A 13,727-nucleotide genomic window follows, 5' to 3' on the forward strand; every position below is an offset into this window, starting at 1 on the left:
TTATGATTGTTTTTGTTTATCACAACAAAGGTCACAAGAAGTGGATTAAGTGCAAATAGTTTTTGTCATTTAAATTCCTTTTAATGGTGGGGGAAATTAAATATATACTATAAAAAATATATAAAGTTTTAATCAGTATTTTAACCCTTGATCCCATTTTCTATTATTCTATATTATATTTTAATATGAATACAAAAAAAATTGTCATTCCAGTTTAACAACTTCTATATGAAACGGCTGGATTACTTTATCTTTTGTTAAATTAATTTTAATTTTAAATAAATTAAATGTATATGAAATGTAAATATATTTGATACATAATGAGTCCTACAGAGATGGGATACACCAGATAAATGTTGGCTTGGCAGGGCCATGGATTGATTTTTCCTTTTGTTTTTGTTTTTTACTTGTACAGTACAAGGCTGGACCAAAAAGTTGCAACTCTGTATAAAATTGATTAAAAAAATTAAGACCTATGTGTTGTTTTTGTTTGTTTTTTTGTTTGTTTGCTTGTTTTCTTGGGGGGGGGGGGGGGGGGGGGGGTTATCCATCCCCAGATGTGTTGGTTTGATGGACTGACTTTCTCAGCATATGCTGTTTATAGATGAGTAAAAATCTATGTGGATTCAACTTTATTTTCTTCTAACTGCTCTTTGCTGTGTACATTGAAAAAAAGTTATTTACCAATCATTATAGTTTGACAAAATCCATCATCCACCAGTATCTACAGAAGAGTTAAATAAAAAAAACACTCATTATTTAAAAATCACAAAGTTTTAATATGTTTCAAAACAACAGGGCACACACTCACACACACACTCACATATCAACAGGATGCAGTCAATCTATACAGGAGTCCTACAGAGGCAGAGGATGTGAGAGCGATACAGTGACGACTCGCCTTCTTTTCAGTCTCTGTTGGTGATCCGAGCTGGAGAGGTTCCCTGGGAGGCTGGTCTGTGGTTTGGGAAAGAGTCTAAACACCCAACCAGCTGCCCACTCATAATATGTACATTAGGATTTGTGTCTCTTTGAGTTTATTGGTGCTCTTCCACAAATGAACACAGCACTGATCAGTCCATTCCTCCGATGTCGTGCTGTTTATAGGACTGTGACACCAGACTCCCTGCAGGAAAAAAACCACACCGTTTCTGTCAACATATCCACCATCAACAAAGAAACTGACACAACAATAATTTCAGAAAACATAAACATGCTGGTTAAAAATTACAGTCAAGAAAATGAATCTGAGGGAAGAGTGACACAGCTGCAGATATAATGTACAAATACTCACATTTAAACAGTCAGGTCTTACTTACCACTTTGAGGAAAACAGTCTTCCAGAAAACAACATTTTTCATTCACAAATGAACTCTTACGGACATGACTATGAAATGAGTAAAAAAAGTCTGGTGGAGTTAAAAAGTGCAGTGTCTACAGCCTCTACAGACCAGCTGATGAGCAACTTATGATTTGTGGTTTTTGCTTAAGACCCCAACAGATACATCAACCTCAATTCATCTTTATCTGGGTATACGATTGCCGATATGTAGAGGGAGAAAAAAGTTCTTTCAGAGGAAAATTAGAATTTTACACAAAAAAAAGTATCTGCATGTGCCAACAACTCTAGTATTATGGATCCAGTTTGACGGCTATCTGTTGTACTGATGAAATCAGTGCTGAGAAGGCACAAACATAATTTACCTTCTAAATCAGTTGGTCCCACCTGAGGTCCGGGTACCCCCAAAGGGGTCCCCCAACGAGCACAGGGGGTCCCCAAGGCTTGAACAATCAGAGCCATTCTGATTAATGTCCACACACTGTCCCTATTTTAAGAAAAAACAGTATGTTGTTGACTTAACTTTGGCTTAATCAAAGGACAGCATTCAGCCAGAAAACATTATTTATGGTGAGAATCTCACTTTTAGAAGCATAAACCAAGCATGGCTACAGCACGTGTGGGGCAGGGGTCCACGGATTTTTAGTATTGCATGAAGGGGGTCCCCAAGGAAAATAGGTTGGGAACCACTGATCGAAATGAACATGGAAAACCTGTTTCTGGAACAACAACTCATTATAAATCGTGCAAAGACGGTTAAATATAATCATGAGGATGTATAAAATGGAGATTGATTTTAAAAGAAGTGTGTTTTGGGGTTTGCAGCATGCCATTTAAAAAATTTTACTTCCAACACATGTAATGGTGGGCTGAAAGGTGGTTAGCACCGTCTTATCATTATCTATCCCTTCAAATAACAGGCGAGGCACCCTGGACAGGTCACCAGTCCATCGCAGGGCCAACACAGAGACAAACATCCACTCACACTCACTCCTATGGAGAATTTAGAGTAACCAATTACCCTAATAGACATGTAGACATGAGATTTTGACAAACATCATATGCAAACATTTGTCAGGTAAGATCTATGTGAACTAGACTTTCACATCTCTATTTGTCTTGGGGTCAGTTCTGGTTTTTGTTTATTCTCACATCTTCAGACTTCAATTTAGTAAAACTACAAATAATTTTTAAGACTTACCCTCCTAAATAGTTTATTTACCTGAGACATTCCTTTCAAACCCAACATTAAAAATCAGAATCTCAGGGTCCTCTGCAACTTACAAGTTCACAGTTTGGAAAAATGACATCACTCTCATTTTTTGGCAAAAATTCCTTCGGAAAACAAGTTTCGAGGACAACTGGAACTGTGGGGCAGCGTGTGAAGTCTGGCCCACCAGAGGTCAAACAGGGCGCATTCACTCAAACCACCAGCTAATTAACTGCACCAGAGTTATTTTAAATATATACAATAACAACAGGACGTCTGATGGAAGCAAATTAATGAAGAACAAACACATAATGGTACACCATTACTCATGTTGCATGTGTAATGAGACATGAAAGACAAGACCTGAGTAGACAAACTTTCATTTCACACAAAAAGCCCACGGAGCGAGGCGGGAGAGGGAGTAGGAGGGTCAAAGGCCAAGCAGGAAGTTGATGTAGAAGATGTAGACTAGTCAGCTAGCCTGCTGGGAAGCAAGCTAAACCAAATCCACCTTTAACATCAAAACACCTCTGCACACCACAGCCCAACTTTACCAAATTTAACTTTACAGCAAATTATTCAGAGTGGGGCTGCAGTTGGCAGAGGTTACACTGACAGAAAACCACAGTCTGGGGATGTTACATAAAACCCAGCTAATGAAAGCAGCTGTGTCACAAGAATGAGAAAAGGGAAGAAACTGAAGGTCTGGAATTTGTTCCCCTCCACTGAAACAACAGTAGGCTGGCACTCACTAACGAAACTAAGTGACATAATATCTGTTTTATAGGTTGTAAGAGTAGCAGCATCTATTACTACTCCACCTTGTACACCATGAAATCATAAAAAGTGCATTTTTGTGTGTATGAGAAATATCTTTCACACATGCACTGAGATGTTCTTGAAATGTTCCTGAAATGCTCCAAAGTAGTGACATGTGAAAACACAAATGTTCACATCATTTGGCTTTGTGTAAATTTCCACTCAGGCCCATCAGTGGGTGAGACCATGTATGAACATCAGAGCAATTAGTCCATGCACAAGCATGTGCTGTTTGTCCTTTCTGCTGACCTGCACGCTGTTTCTGCTCACTCCCTGCTGTTTTGAATACATACAGATGAAGCAGTACTTGTATCAACACAAAAAGGAGCCTCAGCTGTTGTTCTAAACATGCTATAAAAACACAATGACTTCAACAGCATGCGTCATACATGCTCTAGTCTACACAGACATTACCCACATCTCCAGCTACGTAAGTTAAGCCTCATTTATGCCCCCTTTATGTATGTAAATGTGTACATCTGTGTCAAATGTCAAATGTCACTGCCCACATACTCCCATGCATCCTCTACATTTTTGTTGGGAAATGCATCCACTTGGGCAGCACCAAGTTCAGAGTTCACTTCTGGTTCAACGTCAGTTTCAGACAGCAGCAAGTCTTCATGTACATCCTCAGAAGGTGACATGAAAAGAGGCAGCAGAGTAAAATAATAGTGGTCTGTGCAGCCAATAAAGATGCAATGTGTAGCAAAATTAAAGGTCATTAACAGAAAAATTTCACATATTAAAAACATATTTGTATCTCTTCATTTGACAAAAAATAACTCTTAGAATGAGCCATTCACTATTTCATCTACTTGCCGTGGGTCCACATACATGGTAGCTGCTATATTCGTGCCATCATTTTTACTATGGTTTAAAACTGCAGTACCGGCTTTGTGTTGGCAACTGACAGCCACCATCCATTCACAACTGCACTTAGTATTTGAAGTAGTTCCTACACACAACCTTTAAATACTTCACATCTTCCTCTGAATTGTTGCTTTGGCTGGTTGCACGAGAGCTAAACTGCTTCCACGGTTTGTGGTGGTACTGTCTGCTATGTCTGGATACGCATCTATAAGTTCTCTGAAAACTGATCGATATATGCAAATAAAGGAGGAAGACAGACAAAAGGGTCCATCTGAATGCATATTTCACATACAGCATAAATGAGGCTTTAATCTCAAATATAAATCCTCTGGCAGTGATGAGCTTGTGTAAACAGCTTTATACAGAGAACGGGGGAAAAACTGTCCTAATCATTAATATTTCCATTATCACTTCAAATATGGAGATGATTTAATTACCAGCTTTGCAGCTATTTCTCTTTATAGATCTGATTTATTTTCAGGACTGTAATTGACAGGGAAAAATGTTTTAAATCAAACTTTCTATTCATACCAGCTGATAACAGCAAAATAACTTTTTACACATAAGTCGGTGTAGACTTTGTTTTTTGCTCTTTTTTAAAGCAAATTGACTAAATCCATACTTGCTGAGGATTATGCATACTTCCAGAGGAAGTACAGTAACTGGACCTAACAGCATTATACTTCTGAGGGTTTAACTGAACTACAGTAACAAGCAGAGTTATTGGCTCTAAGCTGAAGAAACACACGACCTGTCTTTTCACCTGAGGACGTCTGTATATAACAAGATGTTTTTATTACAGTATTCATGATGGCTTTAGTAAAGATTGATTTTTATTCAGTTTCCTGGATCAAATTGGATCTAATGAAACACAGTGCAAGTTCTGACCTCCAGACTGTGGCTTTATGGCCGGCGGGTCTGTGTCGTGGTGCTGTGTGGTTAGGGGTGGCAGGGGGTTGGCTGTAGTACAGGGGTATAAGGTGAGGTGCTTTGGAAACAGGCCAGGCTGGTAAGGTGTCGGTCAGACTAACAGGGCAGCATGGCTAGCAGAGCTCCCACACGCAGCAGCAGCAGCAGCAGCAGCAGCAGCAGGGGCAGTGGCATGCTTACCTGTGACCAGGCCCCCCTCTGCCCTGCCCTTCATCCCTCCTCCTCCACCTCCTCCACCTCCTCCTAAGGCAGAGCTGCCCAGGGCCTCGGGCACCATGGGGAAGGAGGGCCGTTCACCCCTGTAGGGCTTGGGCCTGAAGGGGAAGTCTTTGTCTTTACCTTTGGAGCCTTTGGGCCGGCCTGCTGTCTTCTTCTTTGACTTTCCATCCCCCTTCACACCCAGTAGGGGGTGAAGCTCTGAGGAGAGAGGGGACAGAAACATGAACAATGTCCAGCTTTCACCTCTAGACTAAAATAAAATCATCAACTGGGGAAAGAGAAATGTGTGTACTGAAACAGTTTAACAGCATAAACCAGATGAGCTAAGCGGTGAGATGTAAGCACTGTGAAAATTAACATTATACTGTATTCACACACAAAAATATATATATTCATTTTGTATCAACAACAGCTTAAAATTAATCTTTTAGGCTCCCAGAAGAAAGTATAAATTTAAAATGTAACCAACATAAACATAAATAAAGTTCTGCCAGTTTAATTTGAGTTGGAGCACGGAAGTCGGATCTGGGAATGACGTGACATCCCACCTAAGACCGTTCTTGTTGACACAGTCAGAAAATTCACAAGACAAATATGTACGCCACCAGGAAGCTCTTTGTTTTGCTCACACCGTCTCTTTGTAGAAGTTTATTAAACCAGTATGTAGAAATTATCCCAGAAGAACATGAAAGACGTCAAAGGAAAAACATGACATTAGAAAAATTGTGAATGTGCTTTACTTTATGAAAAAGAGAGCGGTAGTTTTGTAGTTTCTCACGTGTGCAACTTGTTTTTGTTTAGTACAGATAAAGTTTATGCAGGTATAACCCTTAGATTTGTTGGGCAGCCATCTTTACTGGGTGAAGTCGGGATTGGTGAATTTGCCACGACTTTCCGAGTCGGATATTTGACTTTATGGGGCGTTCGCATTGTATTTCCGACTGGTAACTGGGAAATCTGACTTCCGAGTACAAATCAGATGCACCATTCCTGTTTAGTTCATCTCTCACCATCACTTGGCACCCCCTGCAGTTCAATGGTGGTGGTGCGAGCCTTCTTTTTGCCTGGGCCTCCTTCAGATGAAGGCTGCCGCTGCTTCTTGTCACCACCAACCAAACCATCCTCTGGACCTCCAGCCTGGGCTGAGGTGTCTGGTGGAGGACCAAAGGGGTTTTCCTCTGGATCCTCAACCTCAGGGGCAATGGGGAGATACAGCAGGGCCTTGTAGTCCTCCATCTCTTCATCACTGCAGACAAATTCACAGATCAGATGTTTAATGGGACCGGAGTCCACTCTTACTAACTGGATTAACAGTGATTAATATTTTTCTCATCAACATTCAGCTTCTGAATGAGTAATTCCTTCATCAATCAAAGTCAAAGATACTAATGAACACGTGTTGTTTGGTTGGGATTCTCTTAAAGTGCTAGGTTAGCACTTAGTTAGCTTGTTCATTTAAAGAAACCATCAGGATAACTTAAGATTCAGAGATTTTGTCAAACCAAAGCAGGAACACTTTGCAGTCTGTTAGATGGTGACCTTGTTGTTTCTCACCTGCTGCAAAAAGCCACTATAGGATCAACAGAAGTAACATCCACCTCTTCATCCTCTGCAGCGTCTGCACCTGCAACATGACCATAAGTTCATTTCTGACCCATCAGACAGCAGGTAAAACCACTGAACCAGTGCAACTCACTCAAAAACAAGTGATGGTTTAGACTCAGAAAGCAGTTTGGTAAACACCAACGTTTGTTTTCAGGAGTAAGTCATTACTCAATGTAAACCTCAGCCTGATGTGCATGTCCGAGAACTATGGGACAGTACTGATTAATGAACCTAAATAATGGTTACACCATGTTTTTTTTGTTTCATTATTATTATTAGCTAGATTTATTATTTATTATGATGAAAACAAAATACCAGACATGTACAACCACAGAGCTGTTGTACACTTGACGTATAAAATGCTAAATCGCAGGCATTGAGTTCAAATTGTCACAGCAGTATTTTAATATGTAGTTTTTTTTTTTTTTACATGTGATCCACTTGGTAGTTTGGCTTCTCTCACTCATGCAAAAAGACTGCACACTTCCCCGCCCAGCCCAAAAACTCGCCAGGACTCACATGTTGTTGTTTGTTGAGTACGCAGCAATCTCTTTACAAGCTTCAAGAGATGGAAGCTGAATTTCCATTTTAAGCCGTAATACACATCAAAAATACCAACAATGACGAGGAGATTCTGAGTGTTCAGCTGTGAGCCTTCCCGTGATGGATGTGCAGCTCGTAGTACACCAGGCAGGAGGAGGAGTGTTTCCACTTGAGAGCATTAAAAACCCAGATACTTCTGTCTGTTTTTCAGGTGGTTGATGCAACATAATTTCCAACATGCGCCCTGTTCACTGGTGGGAGTGTGTGAACGTGTGTGAACGGCCCAACTTGCAGAGACATGATGTCGCATTCGCTTGACGACATGTCATTAAAAATAAAAGGACAAAATATAAACCTGTTCCATCCAATTCTAACAAGATTAAAAGTGAGTATTTGGTGTGAGTAGCTTGACCACAGCCTGACCCTAGTATTTAGGAATATCTCTTCAGACCTCTTGAAGGATTCTTCAAAGCTCTGCTTTGGATGTTTTTGCCTTTTGTTGTGTTTTCTGTCCAGATGATCCCACATTACCTCGAAAATGTTGAGGCCTGGGGAAGATTCATCACTTCATCACACTTAATGCTAATAATTTTTAGCCCTGTTATTGTGTCATTTGGCCTATCTGGTTCTATCTCAAGTCACCTGCTGTGTAGATGCTATACCGGTGCTTTATGGACTGGACTGAACATGAAAAAGCAGTCAACTTTGAAAACATAGAATTAGGGCTGGGCAATATATCGAGATTTTCAAATATATCGAGACTTTATCAGACGCAATATAGAAGAAGGGAATATCGTTTATATCGAGATAGCTTGTTTTGAGTTAAAAGCACCTTTTCTTTTGCATTTTGCACAGCTGTATTTTTTGTTATGGTCATTCAAAATTATTTTTAATTTGTTTTGTTTTAGGAGCATTTAATTTAATATAAAGGTACTTTAATTTCATTCAGCTGTTTTAATGCACATGTGCTGCTGATCCTTAATAAAAGTATATTTAGCACTGAGGGCTGTAAATTAGAACTGTCTCTTTGGTCACTTGACAAAAAAAAAAGTATATTGAGATATATATTGTATATTGTGATTCAGGTAAAAAATATTGAGATATAAGATTTTGTTCATATCGCCCAGCCTTACATAGAATAGAATTGAATAGAATAGACTTTTACTGTCATTGTAACATGTCACATGTACAATGAAATTTAACATACAAGACTTTTGCAAGTGCAGCAGCTCCATCTGTAATTATTCAAAGTTAGGACAGTCTTTCAATGAACAGAACACAACATGAGTTCCTACCTGTCTGCTCAGGTTCACTCTTGTCTTCATCCTCAATGTCAAATTCGGACTCTCGCTCCTCATATTCTACGTTCTCATCCAGTTCTTTGAAGTCTGGAGCAAAGGCACTCCAGTTTTCCTGCAATTTAAACAAACATTTACACATCCATAAAAATTAAACATGTAGTTGTATCAGTACAGCTCTTACAGTACACAAAAGCTTATTAAAGCTACATTAAAGGTCAATTCCCCACATTTTCTATCATAAAAGGACCATGGAGACATTTAAACCATCATCCCCTCTCCACAATTAATGTCCACGTACCACTTGATTCTGAGCCCAGATGGACACCACTCCACTGGAGATGGAGGCGATGATCGGTCGGACAGGATGCCACTGGAGAGATGAGTAAAATTTGCTTATTCTAAACACTGAATAATAAAATAACAGAAAATGCATAAACAGGAGTGAAGATGTGAGTGTTTGACTAAGAATTTTAGTATAAACATCCTTACAGCGACATCCAGCAGCAGCTCTCCTCTGGTTCCATGAAGGATCTTCACCAGGTTGCCGATGCTCTTCTCCCAGATGTAGAGGGCGTGCTGCCGGGCTGAGCCGGCCACGATGTACTCGCCATCACCCGAGAAGCAGCAACGCTTCCACGGAGTCCTAAACAAAGAAGAAAGCCCCGAGAAAAGTGGAGAGATACAAGGGTATAACAACATCACCACAAAAACCATGTTTAGAGGCAACAAAAATATTTTACACAAAACAATCAATTACTGCAATTTGCCTTATAAAAAAATTCACATTAGCCCGACCATAGACACACAATTAAATAAAACAGTATAACATTAAGGTAGTCAACAGCTTTATGCGTTTACATACCTGTTAACCAAGTCCTGTAGTTTCTGCATTGGTTCTGGCTCACCATCCCGGCCACAAGTCAGGATCTCTCTGCCGTCATACACTCTGATTATCCGGTCAGCTGTGTTTATGAGGAAGCAACTATATAAACAAGAAAGATATCAGAAGAAAAAAAAATGAGAGAATCAGAGGGAAATGCTCAGATTTCACAACTGCTGCTAGATTAATTCTTTTTTTCTTTTTTTTTTTTGCAAACAGACCCAAGCAGGTCTGTTTGCTGAGGCTGCGGAAACCACTTTATGTTTTATCATTTTATCCAGATCTAGATACAGAAAGACCTCCTGTTGCATCTCACCTGCCTTTGCGTGCAAACTCAATGGACTTAATGGCGGTGGTGTTGCTGGTGCCAGTTGTAACTCTGAAGGATGCCACCAGCTCCTGTGTGTTTGTGTTCAACACCAGGATCTGAAGCAGTAGACAAAATGAAAAGCAAACGTGGAGAAAACTGCAATTACACCTTTATAATTAAACTTAAGAACATAAGAACTTCTGCAGAGTATGTGGAGAAAGTGAAGTGTATGTTTTTCTAATTATACTACACAGGGGAAATAAAAAGTTTAGGATGCATTAAGTCTGACCTTTCCTTTGGCGTTCCCAGTGTAAATGTACTCTCCTCGCCTGTCAAAAGCCGCCACCACATTCAGGTCTGAGTCATCGTCCACAGGCAGTACGACGTGTTTGGAGTCTGAAAGTGTCAGCAGGACTGGGGCTGACTTCATTGGACACACCAGCACCTTGTCCCTGAAACACAAACACGATATCTTAGTGTAAAACAAACAAGAAGAAAACTTAAAGATTAACTACCCAAACAGAAACCCATCACTGGGCCTCACAGCGGTTTAAATCTAGCAAACAGATACTATCAGCCACTCACATGTCTCTGGGATGGTACTGAAGTTTCAGGATGGGGGACGGAAAGCGGAACCTCTGGTCACAGTCACCAGTCAGGACATCCCACTGTGAAACGATGTTGTCCGTGGAGGCGCTCACCAGCTTGTGTCCATCTCGACTCCAACTGCAAACACAAACATAAAACATAAAACATTCAGTGATTTACTGAAAAACTATCAGAAAATAACTGTGTCCACAGCAGGTTGGGAATTAGTGTCCATTTTAGGAAACATGAGCCAGAGTGACATTACTTTCTCACTGAGAGAAGCAGAAAAACGTAAAATGGTTTAAATGATTAATAAACATGTCAACATCCACAAGAATTAGACTTAACAGAACCAAAATGAACCAGGTGAAAGACTGAAAGAAGCGTCTCACCATAATGAACAGACCGGGTGGATGTGTGCACTGATGATTTTGGCAATCCCCCTTGTAAGAAAGTCCCAGATTACAATACGACCATCGTTGCACCCCACGGCCAGCAAGGTGCCCCAACGGTTGAAGGTGCAGGTGAGAGCCATGCTGATACAGTCCAGAGTGCCATCTGCCTCCTATCAACAAATACACACACTCAATGACAACACAGCAAGAGTCTGAATTTATGATGTAGTTAAACTAATAATGCTTCACATGTAACTGGTTTTCAGCACACTAACATTAACCCAAATCCCAATGAATTACTCATTAAGTTTAGGTAAATTTTAAAAACTAATTACTTACCTCTGGATAGTTCTGCCCGAATGATTCTATGAGTAGGAACAACAAAGGGATTAATTATGATCGGTCACAAAGTAACAGACATTCATGAGGTATGAACGCTTTAAATAAGACAAGCCGCTATCGATGACTATTTAGTCAATCAGGAATCTGAGAGCAGCAAGTTAAACTCAATACTTGTCAAAACCTACGTTTCCAAAAACTACTCAAAAGCCACATAGATATTTGTTAAACTTTACATTTGTAACTTGTCCTCTGTCGATTTTTACATCCTTCACCAAACAGACCACAACAGATCTTTACATTTTACATTTCTCCAACCAGGATGCAACAGACACCAGTTACGACGAATGATTGTATTCATTGTTGGACTAAAATTATTTTAACAATTTGTGTATCGTTTTATTACTGCCTACCAACCATATATTACCAGGCATTATATATAATTTACCCGTTGCACCGCATAACCGTGAAACAGTTTATTTAATTCTAGCTTCACTTATAAATGTTTGGAGGCTAACGTTAGCAAACTGTCTTTCTTATACACTTCCGTAGCAAATATATAGCTATAAACATGTATCAGGCCATAGATTAAGGACTACTTCAATGCGATATATTTCACAAAAGATAAGAGTGAGACTGAAATAGTAAAACAATTCTGATCATTTTAATTTGACTCGTATCATAGCTGTTAAGATGCTAAGCTAACGTACAATGTTAACCATAACAGCTGCCATAGCGCAAGCGGTGAAGGAACAATGAAGCATACAGAAAGTACAAAAGTGTCCTCTGTTAATTACCAAGCAGCTCTAAATTCATTGTTGGACGTTTGTAGATCCAAAGTCCCGAAAAAAGTTTATTCCACTCAGTATATTCCTAAATTTCACTAGTTTTCTTTCACATCTGCTGCGAGGTTGGGAGAGCCGGGGAGACTCGCGCCGAGCTTCAGTAAGGACCCCAAACAATGCGACCGAGGAAATGCCTTATTTTTATTTTTACGCTCAAACATTCACCATTGGGGGGATTTTTCACATAGAAAATATCTTTAATTAACCTTTTTTGGTCTAGTATAAATAATATTTACAGCTGACTCACGTGAACTTTAATTTTCTCTTCTGAATTAGTCAACTTTTGGATTAATTACCCTGTAATTCAGGGATCAATAACTCTAGACTTATTGAGCCAGTGTCCTGCAGGTTTTAGGTATTTCCCAGCTGCAACACAGCTGAGTCAAATTAAATAGTTCTCCAACAGTTTGTCAAAATCTGCACACCCATTAATTTGAGTCAGTTGTGTATTTTAAACCCGCAGTACACTGGCCCAGTAGGTCCAGAGTTACTTATCCCTGCTGTAGGGCTTTGTGTTATCTTTCAAATTGTCTTGAAATTGTATTTAGTGACCTCCTGTTCTTGCTGTGAGTGGATATGAATAATTAAACAGACTTGGCCATCATACTATTTGTTAAATGCCTTCTTCATCTGGGTTGTTTGATGTTTTCTCTCTTATTTTAAATATAGTTTCTGTCCAGAGCGAATTAAAGATTGTTTCTAACATCACACAGCATCACTAGTCATTGTTAACTTTATAGATTTAGTCTATTTGTGACCTTTGCAGTTTATTTAGGTAACTTTGCATTTACATTAAATATTAGACACATCTACAGTCATTTCCCACGCGCACATTTACGCCACAACAACCGTTGCTGATGCAGGATCCGGGGGGTGGATCCGGAGCTGTAGCGTTAACATTCACCCACAACCGACTTCTGTTTTTCACCATAAAGGTCAAAGCAGAATTGCGAAGAACCCTCCAGAACACTCCAGTGTAATCCAAAAACCTGTAATTGAACAGGAATGGATAAACACATGCACACACAAATGCTGGCTACTGAAAAAAAAATAATAATAATAATAAAAAAAGAAAGAAATTTGATTACCAGAAAGCTGGAGTTAGTAAGATAAGAGATTTTAATTAGATACAGCATTATGTTATATAAATAAATTTGCCTGAGGATGGTACAATCCAGCAAAATTAAAAAATATGATACAAGGATATTTATGGTGGTTATTAAATTTAGTCATCTATTTGTTTATTAAGTTATTATTTATACATTTTTTTATTTGTATTTGATTCAGATTTTTTGTCTTAAGTGAAATATTTGTACACGTATGAAGGAAATTCTGATTTTTACCATACTAATCATTAACCTAATTCCACCATGAGTTCCCTCCCCCATGAACCAATAACATTTGCAAGAACACTTGAGGATATATTTTGTAAAAAAAATATGAGGCAGAAAGGAGGGAGATAGACAAAAGATTTAGATCCATAAAAGTGCAACTTTGATTCTTGGATATTTTACAGAGTAGTGCAGGAGATATA

General features: G+C 39.2%; 1 protein-coding gene across 2 annotated transcripts; it reads right to left on the bottom strand.

Annotated features, from left to right (window-relative positions):
• Window positions 1-746: 746 nt before the first annotated feature.
• Window positions 747-12,293, bottom strand: rbbp5 (retinoblastoma binding protein 5). Of its 2 annotated transcripts, none has more exons than XM_041980252.1 (14): window positions 12,146-12,293; window positions 11,349-11,374; window positions 11,007-11,179; window positions 10,612-10,752; window positions 10,316-10,478; window positions 10,033-10,142; window positions 9,699-9,818; window positions 9,326-9,479; window positions 9,135-9,206; window positions 8,831-8,948; window positions 6,942-7,011; window positions 6,398-6,633; window positions 5,508-5,585; window positions 747-1,126 (listed from the first exon to the last, which is right to left on the bottom strand). In XM_041980252.1, the coding sequence occupies exons 1-14, from the start codon at window positions 12,162-12,164 to the stop codon at window positions 1,074-1,076; spliced, it is 1,533 nt and encodes a 510-aa protein (XP_041836186.1). In that variant the 5' UTR covers window positions 12,165-12,293; the 3' UTR covers window positions 747-1,073. The 2 variants fall into 2 exon arrangements, with proteins under 2 accessions (XP_041836186.1, XP_041836185.1); XM_041980251.1 differs by having other exon boundaries at window positions 5,349-5,585.
• Window positions 12,294-13,727: the final 1,434 nt, after the last annotated feature.

Source organism: Melanotaenia boesemani, chromosome 3 (genome assembly GCF_017639745.1).
Source record: "Melanotaenia boesemani isolate fMelBoe1 chromosome 3, fMelBoe1.pri, whole genome shotgun sequence".
Taxonomy (NCBI): domain Eukaryota; kingdom Metazoa; phylum Chordata; class Actinopteri; order Atheriniformes; family Melanotaeniidae; genus Melanotaenia; species Melanotaenia boesemani.